The 14,607-nt window shown below is 36.5% G+C and overlaps 1 protein-coding gene across 1 annotated transcript; it reads right to left on the reverse strand.

Annotated features, from left to right (window-relative positions):
* Positions 1-181: 181 nt before the first annotated feature.
* On the reverse strand, positions 182-14,083 carry LOC310726612 (uncharacterized protein). The gene is made up of 14 exons (XM_083542362.1): positions 13,930-14,083; positions 13,764-13,843; positions 13,511-13,534; positions 13,381-13,407; positions 13,087-13,262; positions 12,505-12,745; positions 4,156-4,160; positions 4,005-4,089; positions 3,679-3,696; positions 3,558-3,584; positions 2,227-2,345; positions 1,802-1,936; positions 1,586-1,694; positions 182-327 (listed from the first exon to the last, which is right to left on the reverse strand). The coding sequence occupies exons 2-14, from the start codon at positions 13,822-13,824 to the stop codon at positions 257-259; spliced, it is 1,098 nt and encodes a 365-aa protein (XP_083398488.1). The 5' UTR covers positions 13,825-13,843; positions 13,930-14,083; the 3' UTR covers positions 182-256.
* Positions 14,084-14,607: the final 524 nt, after the last annotated feature.

The raw sequence follows: 14,607 nt of genomic DNA on the forward strand, positions 1-14,607 counted from the left end.
TTTTTATTTATTTTTGTGTTGTTTTCTATTTTGTTATGTTAGTGTGCTTGTTTATATTTTATGGTGAAGCTAAAAGGTAGGCAGATGAGCGTGAGAGTGTATTTTAAAATGATAAAATCTTTAAAATAATTTCATAAACATCAATGTATTCAGATTTTTTTATTGCTTAAATTCTTTACAATTGACACAGTGAGGTTTTTGTAAATCCATCAGTGACAAGTGTCTAAAAGGTGGTAAAAGTGAAGGTGTCAGCTTTTCAGTAAAAGCTTTTAGCACACACAAAAGGAAATTTCTTTTTACAGCCAACATCATTCCAGTCCTTCATTTCTGCAGAAAAAGAAGAAAGATATAATTATTATATAAAAAAATCTACTTCTTCTTTCTACTGCTCTCATTAGGGGGCTCCACAGGGGATCATCCGTCTCCATACCCCCCCCTGTCCTTTACATCTGCCTCTTTCACACCAACCACCTGCATGTCTTTCCTCACCACATCCATAAACCTCCTCCTTGGCCTTCCTCTTTTCCTCCTTCCTGGTGGTCCATCCTTAGTATTCTCCTACTGAGATACCCCATGTCCCTCCTCTGCACATGTCCAAACCATCTCAATCTCGCCTCCCTCACGTGGTCTTCAAAGCGTCCTACAATAAACTCATTTCTAATCCTGTCCATTGTCATCACTCCCAATAAAAATCTAAACATCTTCAGCTCTGCTACTTCCAGCTCCACCTCCTGTCTTTTACTCAATGCCACTGTCTCTAAACCAAAACATCGCAGGTCTCACCACAGTCCTATAAACTTTCCCTTTCACTCTTGCAGATAATCTCTTATCACAAATCACTCCTGCTATCACTCTTCTCCACCCACTCCACCCTGCCTGCACTCTTTTCTTTACTTCTCTAACACACTCTCCATTTGCACTGTTGACCCCAGGTACCTGAACTCCTCCACCTTCTCTACCTCTTCTCCCTGCAACCACACCACTCCACTGCCCTCCCTCTCATTCACAGACATGTACCCTGTCTTACTCCTACTGACTTTCATTCTTCTTCTCTCCAGCACATACCTCCACCAGGCTCTTCTCACCCTGCTCCCTACTTTCACCACAAATCACAATATCATCCGCAAACATCATAGTCCATGGAGGCTCCTGTCTGACCTCATCTGTCAACCTGTCAATCACCACTGCAAACAGGAAAGGGCTTAGAGCCAATCCTTAATGCAATGCAACCTTAACCTTAAAACAGTCTGTTGTTCCTACTGCACACTTCACCACTGTCACACTGTCCTCATACATGTCCTGCACAACCCTTACATACTTCTGACACACCTGACTTCCTCATACAATACCACAACTCTTCTCTCGGCACCCCGTCTTACACTTTCTCTAAATCCACAAACCACAGTGCAACTCCTTCTGACCTTCTCTATACTTCTCCATCAACATTCTCAAAGAAAATAATGCGTAGTAGTGAATTATTATAGAAATATAAGTAAAATAAAAATGTCACATAAACTTACATACCTAAATATTTTTAAAGATATATGAAGAGATAAATAGAATAAATGTTTTCAGATATGCTTACTGCCATGGTTCATTTGGACACAGCACTCTCCTAAGATATGATTGGGTTCCCTTGGGTTCCATTTGGTGTAAGTCATTTTGCTGCCATCAGTCCAAAACCAGTGATTTCTCTGTAAAGATAAACAGTGAATAGTCTATTACAGGCTGTAATATTTGATCAAATTTTAGATTTGTTTGTTCATTTATCTTAATAATTATAATTTGCCATTTAGCAAACCTTCTGACAGTCAGAAAGGCCGATCCATGCTGGATTCTCTCCGGGGTCATGAATACGGATAACGGACTTAGCCAGTCGGTAATCGTTGTCATTGTGAATTGAGATCAAGTGTCCACCCAAATTCTGACAGTGTTTCTGGAAAAAATAAAAATAAAAACTTTAGTATCATTGCACATTGCTTAATTGTGATTATTATTGTGCAACATTTTGGAAGGGAAAAAATTATCTTCACTATATACTGTTCATAATATACTGATTGCTAATCTATAGCTAATTGGTGTTTGAATATAACATCACATCTGTATAGCTAAAATACAGTGCACCACTGCTGTGCTAATAGGTAAGCATGTAATCTCACTGCACTTCTTTTTTAGAAAAATTATGTGAAACTTATGTGAATAAAGATTAAATGAATTAAATTGAACCTCAGCAGAAGCCCAGATCATCCTAGTGGCCTGATATATAAAACAGCGCTGATCATGTATCATCCAGCCATTTGAACAGCATTTGCCGCATTTTTCATTGACTTGACGGTGTGCTGCTTCTGATTAATCGAGCGTGAAAACAAACAAGCAAAAAAAAAACAACAACAATGAAAAAACACTGGTTAGTTCATGAGAACAAACAAACTAAAACCACAAACAATCAAGCAAACAGAAATATTAGACATGTAGGTCATTTAAACAGTGCTACTTAGGTGACATAGTTGTTAATTTTTGGTAAGGAATAGAGATCTATAAATTAGTTGTTTACTAATAACTTTGTACAGCGGAGTCCCTGGCGATCTTCAAGCAGCGGTTGAAGACCTACTCCACTGCCCTCTCTCTCATTGACACACATGTACTCTGTCTTACTCCTTCTGACTTTCATTTCCCTTCTTTCCAACACGTACCTCCACCTCTCCAGGCTCTTCTTAACCTGCTGTCTACCCTCACCACAAATCACAATATCATCCACAAACATTATAGTCCATGGAGACTCCTGTCTGACATCATCTGTCAACCTGTCCCTCACCACTGCAAACAGGAAAGGGTTCAGAGCCGATCCTTGATGCAATGCAACTTCCACCTTAAACCTGTCTGTTGTTCTGCACAGTTCACTGTTTTCACACTGTGCTTATACATGTCTTGCACCACCCTCACATACTTCTCTGACAAACCAGACTTCCTCATACAATACCACAACTCCTCTCTCAGCACCCTGTCGTACGCTTTCTCTAAATCCACAAACACACAGTGCAACTTCTTCTGACCTTCTCTTAAACGCTTAACACCTAAATTAGCGCTTTTCAAGTTTGAGTTATATTTATATTAAGTTTGTAATCTAGCGTACCAGTGTAGATTTATTCATTGCTAGAGACTGAAAGCACTTTTGTACGTCGCTCTGAACAAGTGCGTCTACTAAATGGCACAAATGTAAATGTAAACTTACCCTTATAAAGAACATTACTATTATTTCTTTATCACCGCATTATCTGTGTAAAGCTGCTTTGAGACAATGTCCGTTGTTAAAAGCGCTATACTAATAAAAATGAATTGAATTGAATTTACTGAACTGGGAACAGTATATTCACTTGTAGTATCGTATGAATTGTGGTTGTGTATAATTAACATTTACTACCATGTAACCTCAGTGGCTCTGTATGTTTATGTTTCCTAATAATCTAGATTTTTAAAAAGTCAATAAATACAGTACTTATAAAGGATTCATTCATTAAGATCATGTTCATTATTTGTGCAGGTTCTGTTTTATTTACCTTGTACGAGCTTATCAAAATAAGCATCTAGAAAACAGAATAAAAGATATATTAGTGGTTGCAATAGCTACATTGATGCTATTGTTTGTGTTTAAATGTATTTTATTTAGCTTTATTTTACCTGACAGCTCTGCAGTAGCTTTAAAGGTGGAAAGAAATGGTAAAAATCAGTATACGTCGTAAATGATTTTCTATCATTCTGTTTTAGAAATACAAAAGGCAGATTTTGATTCAGATCACAGTTAGCTGGCTACAATCATGAGATATCACAACCAAGTCATGTTTTCAGTAACAGCTTTTCAAAAGTGCAAAAACACTACAACAGTGGAGTATTGAAACAGATACTGCATTATAACTTTAACAGTGCTTTTGAAGTACACCTGCTTCTGTAAGAGTGGAGTTGTTTCCAGTTAAAGGTATCCTGTTCAATAATATTAAGACTCTTACCCAAAGCTGTTGCTGATGCGGCCAGAATAAGAAGCAACACTGCTTCAGTTTGATGTGCCATACTGTAATTCTGGCTTTTCATGCACTGCAAGAAATGAAGACATTAATGCATAATTATTGAAAACAATGTTAAAAGAATCCATCCACTTACATCTAATCAGGAGTCTCTTTTTGCTTGATGTAAAACACTGGGGTAAGTGGTGGTGCTTATATAGTGATGCTGATGGAAACCTTCTCTATTCCAAAATTGCTAAAAAAAAAAAAAAAAAAAAATCTAAACTTGAGTTAATGATTGAATCATATATATATTAACTGACAGATGGCACGTTGAGTTGGGAATGTTTGGATATGTAAATGATTTATATGAAATAACCAGTATTTTTGTGCTGTGCATTCACAGTGTATAAATGGAAGAGTAAAAGAACAGAACCGAGAATTAAAACTATAGATATTATTCTTAAATTCTTTGATTTTTGGTTCGAATATCGGCAACATCCTAATTCAGTATTCAGTAGATTTTATTTGATAGGCAAGTGATCCCTGGGCTTTGTACAAACAACAACCTGAGAAATGTAAAAGAATGTGATGCAATTTAGGTTGTAATGCAATTAACTATTACTAATTTAAATGTAATATTTAAATAAGCTTTAAATAATTAAGCCATACATTTTCTCAAGTATGTCATAATACATATTTATTAAATTCATTTATATATATACCATGTGTTATGAATTTTAATCCTGTGTAAACAGTTTATAGACCATTTTTTTTAAATATTAGTTGTGGAAGCTTTTTGTGTTGGCAATTTGGGTTTCTCCTGTTTATGGTTAATTAGGAAGTTTTGTTTTTCTGTCACATTAGGAATTTCTTTACTCCTTCTGATAATTGGGAACCATTTGTTTAATATTTTGGCCTTTTTGTTTTTAAGGTATTGCTATAAACCTTCAAACTTTTGCTCAGTCTGATGGCGGTGTTACTTGTTGGGACAGAAAAGGAGATTTCCAGACACTTTATTTTTTGTTTTTTTATTTTTTTTAAGATTTGTTTGTTATTTTTCCCTCCTGAATAAGAAGGTATAATACATATCATCAAACTTGTAAAAATGAAAAGGAAAATCCTTATACTGTATTATATGAAAACGTTTTTATTTTTAGCAACAACATTCCAATCGTTATTCATACCATGTCACCATATTTATCTGATGAGATGCACACAGTATACAGTCCTATGATCATCATTTCTGATAGCCGATTAGCAAACTTGCCTTTTGGAATCACCAACCATTTATTACATTTACAACTTCCCTCTGTATTTGAACAAACTTTGAGCCATAACCCTGGATAACATTGTCCAGTTTCCATCTGTATTTGATTTAATGTTGACTTTAATGTCAATACAGTATGTATCTCACGGTACACAATAATATAAATTCATTGTGACGTTCAATGTAGATTTTTTTTCCCAGCTCCAGCTGATAGTGGAGGTTGCATCATCAAATATTAGACATAATGTAAGACTGTACCCCTTTTCCTATATATATATATATATATATATATATATATATATATATATATATATATATATATATATATATATATATATATATATATCAGATCATAAACACTTTAGACAATAAAAGAATTACCATGGCTTTAGATTGAATTAATGTTCAAGTTCAAGTTCAAAACAGCTTTACAGAACTTAAGAATTAAAGTTCATTACGTGTATTAATCCCCGATGCGCAGCCTAGGGTGACTGTGGATGTGGACGTTATGGATGTTATGAGGAAGAAAACTTGAGAGGAACCAGACTCAAAAGGGGAACCCATCCTCATTTGGGTGATCTCAAGAGTGTGATTATAAATCTTTAAAAATAATAATAAAAAAAAAACAAAAACGAGTTTGAGAACTACCTTTGTTCCTTTCTACAGTTTTATACAGTCAGTTGACATTGTGGAACCGGAAGCTACTGCGCAACTCATAAAATAGCTCAACATTTGAGATCATCATAGAGCCAATACCAAACTCCTCCATGCCAGAGCCTTTAAACACTCAAAGAGGTCCAATGTCCAAACTCTTCATGAAGTGGGCCATGATTAAAGAATGGAGAGTGAGTACCAGGGATCATTCTAGAAGTCAGCAATGCAACATTTGTTGACCCCCGTTGGAGAATTAAATTTTCTACATTTTTAATTCTCCAACGGGGGTCAGCAATGCAACATTTGTTGACCCCCGTTGGAGAATTAAAAATGTAGAAAATTTAAATATATATAATTTATATATGTATTTTGATTTCTTTAATACTAGTTTCCTCATTGTTGTGTTCTGTTGGCCTTTAAAACCTGAACTATTTTAATTATTTATAGTAACACTCTTATAATCATATCATTATTTTACTAAAACGTCATTCTATTTTAATCTTATTTAATTTATAATGTTTTCTAAATATAATCATTGATTTGATTGTAATGGAATTTTCTTTGTTTCAATAGGCAACATAAATCATATGACACACCTAATCATCATCAGTGATAAATTAAATAACTGGGCACCACCCAATAGAACTTATCTAACATGTCCATTGTCAGATGGAAAGCAAATATTATAAGACAGCACTACAGTCATGTCCTCTATCAATAATTTCAGGTAGGATCTTGCTAATAAAATTTTGTTGCTCAAGACAAACATCCAGACTGCTAATCTAATCAACAAGGCAATCTACAATCTAGCTGAGTTTTCATATTATACTTATTTATTTATTTTACAATATGCATTTCTATCTATGTTAATCTATCTATGAATCTATTTTAACACATGCATTTATTTTCATTTGTGATTATGTTCTGGATAACGTCCGAGGGAACTGTTTACAGTATGTACAAGTGATGTACAAGTGTACAAGTGTTATTAAAATGCAAAGAATCATGTGACATGCAATTAAAGGTGCACTGATGCTATCATATAGACTATGACAAAGCTTCATTGTGGTACACAGCAAATGTTTTTTTTAATAAACTGTTTAAAAAGAGCATATCGAAGGATTGTTGTTAACTTACTGTAAAGATATAGTTAATTATTGAAGGGACGTTGTGTTTCTTTATGCATCATTTTTTATTGTTGACTGTATCGGAATGTTTCAGTGGCTTTCACCAGCACTCGGTAAATTACAATCCACAAACACATCCACTGGACCACCAGAAGTCACTCATTTTTGATGTATTATAGATGAAAAAAACTTTTGCACCAAAACCACTTTTTGCCAGTGGGTTTAATACCTTTTGCTTGATAATCCTGAATAACATAAGTATTTGCAACCTTGAGTGTAGAATAGTTGTGACTTCAGATATCTTACTGAACAAGTAGTTCTCCTGTCATAGTCATATCAAATTTAATAACATAATAATTACATATTTTTTATTTACTTTTTATCAAAGAAAAACAGACGTTGCATTTCTATCAGACGTACTGTATATCAGACGTTATGTAACTGGATACACTCACATATAGACACACATATATCTACATATGCATGTGTTCATAAAAAAATAAAAAATAAAGAAAAAATAAAGAAACTGTGTACATATAGGGAGTGATCTTTCTGTACATTGTTAATTTTGATTAAAAGATACAATCAGGTATATGATATGTTGCATACGGTGTTTGGCTTATTTTTCCCAGTACAAAGCAAATTGTTCCACTTTATGGTTTACAAATGCTGTTATTTGCTCCATTTTACAAATGTTTATTGTATTTTTTCATCTATGCATTCACTTTGAAAACCTCTTTTTTTATTACGGGGGTATTTAACCAAAAAAATAGACCTCCTTTACTGTCAAAAGATATCACACTTTCTAAAATATCCTTAATAGCATAGCAGTTGGCTACATTTGGCTATGATATAATGGCTAAATATAAATATACAATGGCTAAATATACAATGGCTACATTTAAATATGTGTGCAATGAAATGTATATTTATTGATAAAGTGTCTTATATTGCATGTATTTCTCTTATTTAAGATTCCGAAATAAACAATCTATAACCACCAACATTTCAAACTTGTATATTATGGTAGATTTTTAATAATGCTGTTCTATAATGATTCAATCATTGCTTAAGGTACATTATGGGATTCTAGAAAAAAATGGTGAAACCAGAAATAACTGCACATTAAATAATTCCATTCAAGATTTTATTATTTTTAATGATTTTATTAGTATAGCTCAGGTTTTATTAAGATTTCAGTGTGTTTTTTAGAAAGGTATTACATTATACTCCGTGAATTTCAGTTGATTCTCTTAGCACACACGAAAGGATAGCTCTTATCGCATGGAATGTCTTTCCAGTCCTTCTGCCATGAATACAGAAATAAATAATAACAAATGAGAGCATGTAAAGAAAATACATTATTTGAACACAAGGTTTGATTCTGTCAAACTTAGTATCCCAGTTCATGTGTGCACAACATTCTCTATTGTAAAAATTTGGTTTATTTTGCTTCCACTTGGTAAAAGACAATTTGGTGCCATCATTCCAAAACCAGCTGTTCCTCTGAAAGAGCAAAGGTTAGTTAGATAGTAAAATTAGAGGGAAAAAAAATCTTATTCTCACGAAAAGACATGGCACAGATCTAATACCCAGACTTAATTATTAGATTTATTATGTTGTAATACCTTAAAGGCTTTCTGATCAGAATCATCTTAAACACTGATCTAACACTCAATCTAAAAGGAGCAAATATCAGCAGTAAAAAATTAAATTTTTAGTCACTGTTCTGGTTTTCAGCGAATGATTATGCATTTGCACACCAAAGCATAGTTTTTCCTTTTTTTTTCAATCCTGTTATCTTGCTGCGTTTTTCAGTTTCATTCTCATTTTATAGCATTTGCCTACTACAACAGTAACTTATCTGTTTTCAAACGTGATTTACTACATTCAAATCCTTGTTTTCAATGTTTGTATATGTAATTTATGCATATAATCATTTAATTATTAAACAAAATTAAATTATATTGTAGATGCTTATATCTTCACAACTAAACAACATGTCTGCGTATTTTTTAAAGCCTGGTTGTCAACATGCCATTTGCATTTATCATTAAAAACAATACAAATGTTGAATTTGTCATGGTGTGCTTGTGCTATAAAAATGAAAAACTACATATAAAAAAGGGAAAATCAAATAAAGTAATAAATAAAGAAGACTTTATATAATTTGTGCAGGGTATGTACAGTAAAGCAGTAGGAACCCAGCCATTAGGGGGGCACAAGCCAGTGTACTCTTAGTGCCGGTCCCAAGCCCGGGTAAATGGGGAGGGTTGCGTTAGGAAGGGCATCCAGCGTAAAACATGTGCCAAATCAAATATGCGGATCACAAATGAGAATTTCATACCGGATCGGTCGAGGCCCGGGTTAATAACGACCGCCACAGGTATCGTTAGCCGACAGGGTACCGGTGGAAATTGGTCTACTGTTGGCCGAAGGAGGAGAAGGAGAGGAGGAAGGCGTCTACAGAGACGGCAGGAAAAGGAGCAGTGTAGGAGAGTAGAGGTTCGGGTTGGTACTTTAAATGTTGGTACTATGACGGGTAAAGGGAGAGAGATAGCTGATATGATGGAGAGGAGAAAGGTAGATGTGTTGTGTGTTCAGGAGACCAAGTGGAAAGGGAGTAAGGCCAGGAACATTGGAGGTGGGTTTAAACTGTTTTATCATGGTGTGGATGGAAAGAGAAATGGTGTAGGGGTGATTCTGAAGGAAGCGTACAGTAAGAGTGTAGTGGAGGTGAAGAGAGTTTCTGATAGGGTGATGATCGTGAAGGTGGAAGTTGAAGGGATGATGATAAATGTCATCAGTGCCTATGCTCCACAAGTTGGCTGTGAGATGGAGGAGAAAGAAAGATTCTGGAGTGAATTAGATGAAGTGGTAGATGGTGTACCTAGGAAAGAACGATTGGTGATTGGAGCAGACTTTAATGGGCATGTAGGTGAAGGGAACAGAGGTGATGAGGAGGTGATGGGTAGGTATGGTTTTAAGGAGAGGAATGTGGAAGGGCAGATGGTGGTAGATTTTGCTAAAAGGATGGAAATGGCAGTGGTGAACACGTATTTTAAGAAGAAGGAGGATCATAGGGGGACGTATAAGAGTGGAGGGAGGTGCACACAGGTGGATTATCTTCTGTGTAGGAGATGCAACCTGAAGGAGATTGGAGACTGTAAGGTGTTGGCGGGGGACAGTGTAGCTAGACAGCATCGGATGGTGGTCTGTAGGATGGTTTTGGAGGCGAAGAAGAAGAGGAGGAAAGTAAGGTTTGAAAGAAGAATAAGATGGTGGAAACTGAAGGAGGAAGAGTGTAGTGTGAGGTTCAGGGAAGAGGTCAGACAGGGGCTTGGTGGTGGTGAAGAGGTGCCGGATGATTGGGCAATACTGCAGGAGTGATGAGGGAGGCAGCTAGAAAAGTACTTGGTGTGACATCTGGAAATAGAAAGCAAGACAAGGAGACGTGGTGGTGGAATGAGGAAGTGCAGGAGAGCATTAGGGGAAAGAGATTGGCAAAACAGAAGTGGGATCGACAGAGTGATGAGAAGAGTAGGCAGGAGTACAAGGAGATGCGGCAGCAGGTTAAAAGGGATGTGGCGAAAGCCAAGGAAAAGGCATATGAGGAACTGTATAAGAGGTTGGACACTAAGGAAGGAGAAAAGGATTTATACCGATTGGCCAAGCAGAGGGACCGAGCTGGGAAGGATGTACTGCAAGTTAGAGCAATAAAGGATGGAGAGGGAAATGTGTTGACTAGTGAGGAGAGTGTGTTGAGAAGATGGAGGGAGTATTTTGAGCAGCTGATGAATGAGGAAAATCAGAGAGAGAGAAGGTTGGAGGATGTGGAGTTGGTGAAGCAGGATGTAGATAGGATTAGTAAGGAGGAAGTGAGAGCAGCGATTAAGAGGATGAAGAATGGAAAGTCGGTTGGACCAGATGACATACCGGTAGAAGCATGGAGATGTTTAGGAGAGATGGCAGTGGAGTTTTTAACCAGATTGTTTAACAGGATTCTGGAAGGGGAGAGGATGCCTGAGGAATGGAGAAGGAGTGTGCTGGTACCGATCTTTAAGCATAAGGGAGATGTGCAGACCTGGTGTAACTACAGGGGAATTAAGTTGATCAGTCACACCATGAAGTTATGGGAAAGAGTAGTGGAAGCCAGGCTGAGAGAAGAGGTGACCATCTGTGAGCAACAGTATGGTTTCATGCCGAGGAAGAGCACCACAGATGCCTTATTTGCTTTGAGGATGTTGATGGAGAAGTATAGAGAAGGACAGAAGGAGCTGCATTGTGTATTTGTGGATTTAGAGAAAGCGTACGACAGGGTGCCGAGAGAGGAGTTGTGGTATTGTATGAGGAAGTCAGGTGTGTCAGAGAAGTATGTGAGGGTGGTGCAGGACATGTATGAGGACAGTGTGACGGCAGTAAAGTGTGCAGTAGGTACGACAGACTGGTTCAGGGTGAAGGTTGGACTGCATCAAGGATCGGCCCTGAGCCCTTTCCTGTTTGCAGTGGTGATGGACAGGTTGACGGACGAGGTCAGACAGGAGTCTCCCTGGACTATGATGTTTGCAGATGATATTGTGATTTGTGGTGAGAGTAGAGAGCAGGTTGAGAAGAGCCTGGAGAGGTGGAGATATGCGCTGGAGAGAAGGGGAATGAAAGTCAGTAGGAGTAAGACAGAGTACATGTGTGTGAATGAGAGGGAGGGCAGTGGAGTGATGCGGTTGCAGGGAGAAGAGGTGGAGAAGGTGGAGGAGTTCAGGTACCTGGGGTCAACAGTGCAAAGTAATGGAGAGTGTGTTAGGGAAGTAAAGAAAAGAGTGCAGGCAGGGTGGAGTGGGTGGAGAAGAGTGACAGGAGTGATTTGTGATAGAAGAGTATCTGCAAGAATGAAAGGGAAAGTTTATAGGACTGTGGTGAGACCTGCGATGTTGTATGGATTAGAGACAGTGGCATTGAGTAAAAAACAGGAGGTGGAGCTGGAGGTAGCAGAGCTGAAGATGTTGAGGTTTTCGTTGGGAGTGACGAGGATGGACAAGATTAGAAATGAGTTTATTAGAGGGACAGCACATGTAGGATGTTTTGGTGACAAGGTGAGGGAGGCGAGATTGAGATGGTTTGGACATGTGCAGAGAAGGGACATGAATTATATTGGTAGAAAAATGCTGAAGATGGAGCCACCAGGTAGGAGGAAAAGAGGAAGGCCAAGGAGGAGGTTCATGGATGTGGTGAGGGAAGACATGCAGGTAGTTGGTGTAAAAGAGGCAGATATAGAGGACAGGGTGGTATGGAGACGGATGATCCGCTGTGGCGACCCCTAATGGGAGCAGCCGAAAGAAGAAGAAGAAGAAGAAGAAGATGTACAGTAAAGCAGTAAAAAAGAGTTCCAGTGTAGTAGACCATGTTGGATGCATTAATTTAATGCACCATGTTCAAGATATGATCAATGTTGTTTTACCTTCTGATAAGAGGTTAGAGAGGCCAAGCCAAGTTGGGTTTTGCACGGGGTCATAAGCACGGATAAGGGCCTTAGCCAGCTGATAGTCATTTTCGCTGTGCACTGACAGCAAGTTTGCACCGAATTTCAGTGATTCTAGAGAGTCAGAAAGAGCAACGTCATCCGAGTATAAACAAATTACACATATATTTTGCAAATGTTTTAATACACTGTATTTCGATATTCCAATGCCAACATGAAACTGCATATTTCATTTCAGAAATAAATCCCGAACACTGTATTTACATTTATAATACAATTGCAATGGATTGTTTTTAAATAACTTTTTGTAAAGAACATATATATGAACATGCTTAATGTGAGTTGACATATAACTATGAATAAACACTATGTTTTGTAGTTTGGGAACATTTTGGAACAGTGCTGCCTGTATATTATGAAATTGGATACCAGATAATAGACATAGGAGAATCTTATGCAAGTATTGGAAATATATTCTGTTTATGCAGGGTTAATAATTTAAAAGCAGATTTTTTTAAATATAAAAAACATATTGCTATTCTAATTAAATACATGTTTTACCACACTGAATAACATTAAATATAAATTATACTGTAGTTTAATGAAAATAAATTGAACCTCAGCAGACGCCCAGTCCATGCTGACTCCATGGTAACTGTAGCAACGTGTATTAAATTTCACCCAGCCTAATGGACAGCATCCCAGGCATTTCACCCGTTCTTTACAGTTTATGGCTTCTGAATGAAAAATAGATGAAAACGGTCAACTTCCATTATATAAAATAATAATGTTAGACTTTTGAATACTGAGAGTTTCTTCCACTAATGTTGCTGAATTGTGCACATTTTTTTTTACCTTGTACAAGCTGATCAAAATATTCCTCTAGGAAAACCAAAAAAAGGGAGGAAAAGAGACGTTAGTCCTGGTGGCTATAATGACGATTTCTTTTAATTGATTACTTTAAAGGTGTTCATTTTACTCTTACCTGAAAGATGTTTCTCCACATTAGCTTGCAAGGAGAAAATATATACACACCATATATGAATATAATATATCTATCTCTATTAAGTTGAATGCAATGACAACATAAGGTTGCAAAAACTGTTACTGCTTGTTATATATAAAAAATGTCAATCTAATAAAATCCCATGACTGTACAAGTATATTAAAATTAATCATTATCATTACTTATAGAAAGGTTTAAAACACCTTAACTGTACAGTATTTATCTTAGTTACCAAACGCTATAACTGTGAAGGCGAGAAGAAAAAGTAACACCACTTCAGTATGACAAGCCATAGTTCTGCTTATTATTGCACTGCAAAAACAAAGGTTAGGAAGCATTATTATCGAAAGAAATATACATAATCTTGAGAAACGAAACAAAACAAAACAACCACTTACATAATGAGTCTCTTCTTGCTTGATGTAACAGCTTGAGGTAAGTAGTGAGGATTATATAGTGATGCTGGTAAAAACTTCTATAAACAAATTGGATAAAAAAATTATTAATCTGAGCTGTATAAATAATTACTGCATAGCTATAAAAACCTCCTTTAGAGATGCAGGACAAGAACAAGGATGACAGATGGCATGCGAAATTGAAATGTTTGCACTTGTAAATGATTGAACAGGTTTTAGAGAGCCAAAACTAACAGCTGTACTGTGTAGAAATGAATGAAGACACAACAAACACACTTTACCAAGCAAACAAATTGACCACAAAACAACTTGCAGAATCTGTAAAAAATAATAGAGACTGGCTGTAAAAAGGTGCCGATGCTTCTGGAAAGGTTTGTTAAAGTGGTATTGCGTTTTTCTTTATGCTGTATTATTTAGTGTTGCCTGTATTGTATACAAATAACATTGCAGTTCTTAAACAATCTCCACCAAGATTACTATCCACATGTCACTAGACCTTACTGATGTCTTGGTGGCTGAATGAGCACTGAGCACTGATTTATGAATTTCAATAGTTACTTGAAGGAGCTGTAGCTAAATATTGTAATATCTATAATAATTGCTCACCATTACAACAGTGAAACAGTTAAATATACTAGTTAATCAAAGTTTATCACCAAA

This window comes from Silurus aristotelis (genome assembly GCF_946808225.1).
Source record: "Silurus aristotelis genome assembly, chromosome: 5".
NCBI lineage: Eukaryota > Metazoa > Chordata > Actinopteri > Siluriformes > Siluridae > Silurus > Silurus aristotelis.

Bases quoted from the DNA above. Each gene is read 5' to 3' on its own strand.
- LOC310726612 (XM_083542362.1), bottom strand. From the start codon at position 13,824: ATGGCTTGTCATACTGAAGTGGTGTTACTTTTTCTTCTCGCCTTCACA. The intron at 13,535-13,763 runs GTAACTAAGATA...TCTCCTTGCAAG, and splicing joins CTTCACAGTTATAGCGTTTG to CTAATGTGGAGAAACATCTT. The intron at 1,695-1,801 runs GTTTGCTAAATG...TTATCTTTACAG, and splicing joins GCCTTTCTGACTGTCAGAAG to AGAAATCACTGGTTTTGGAC.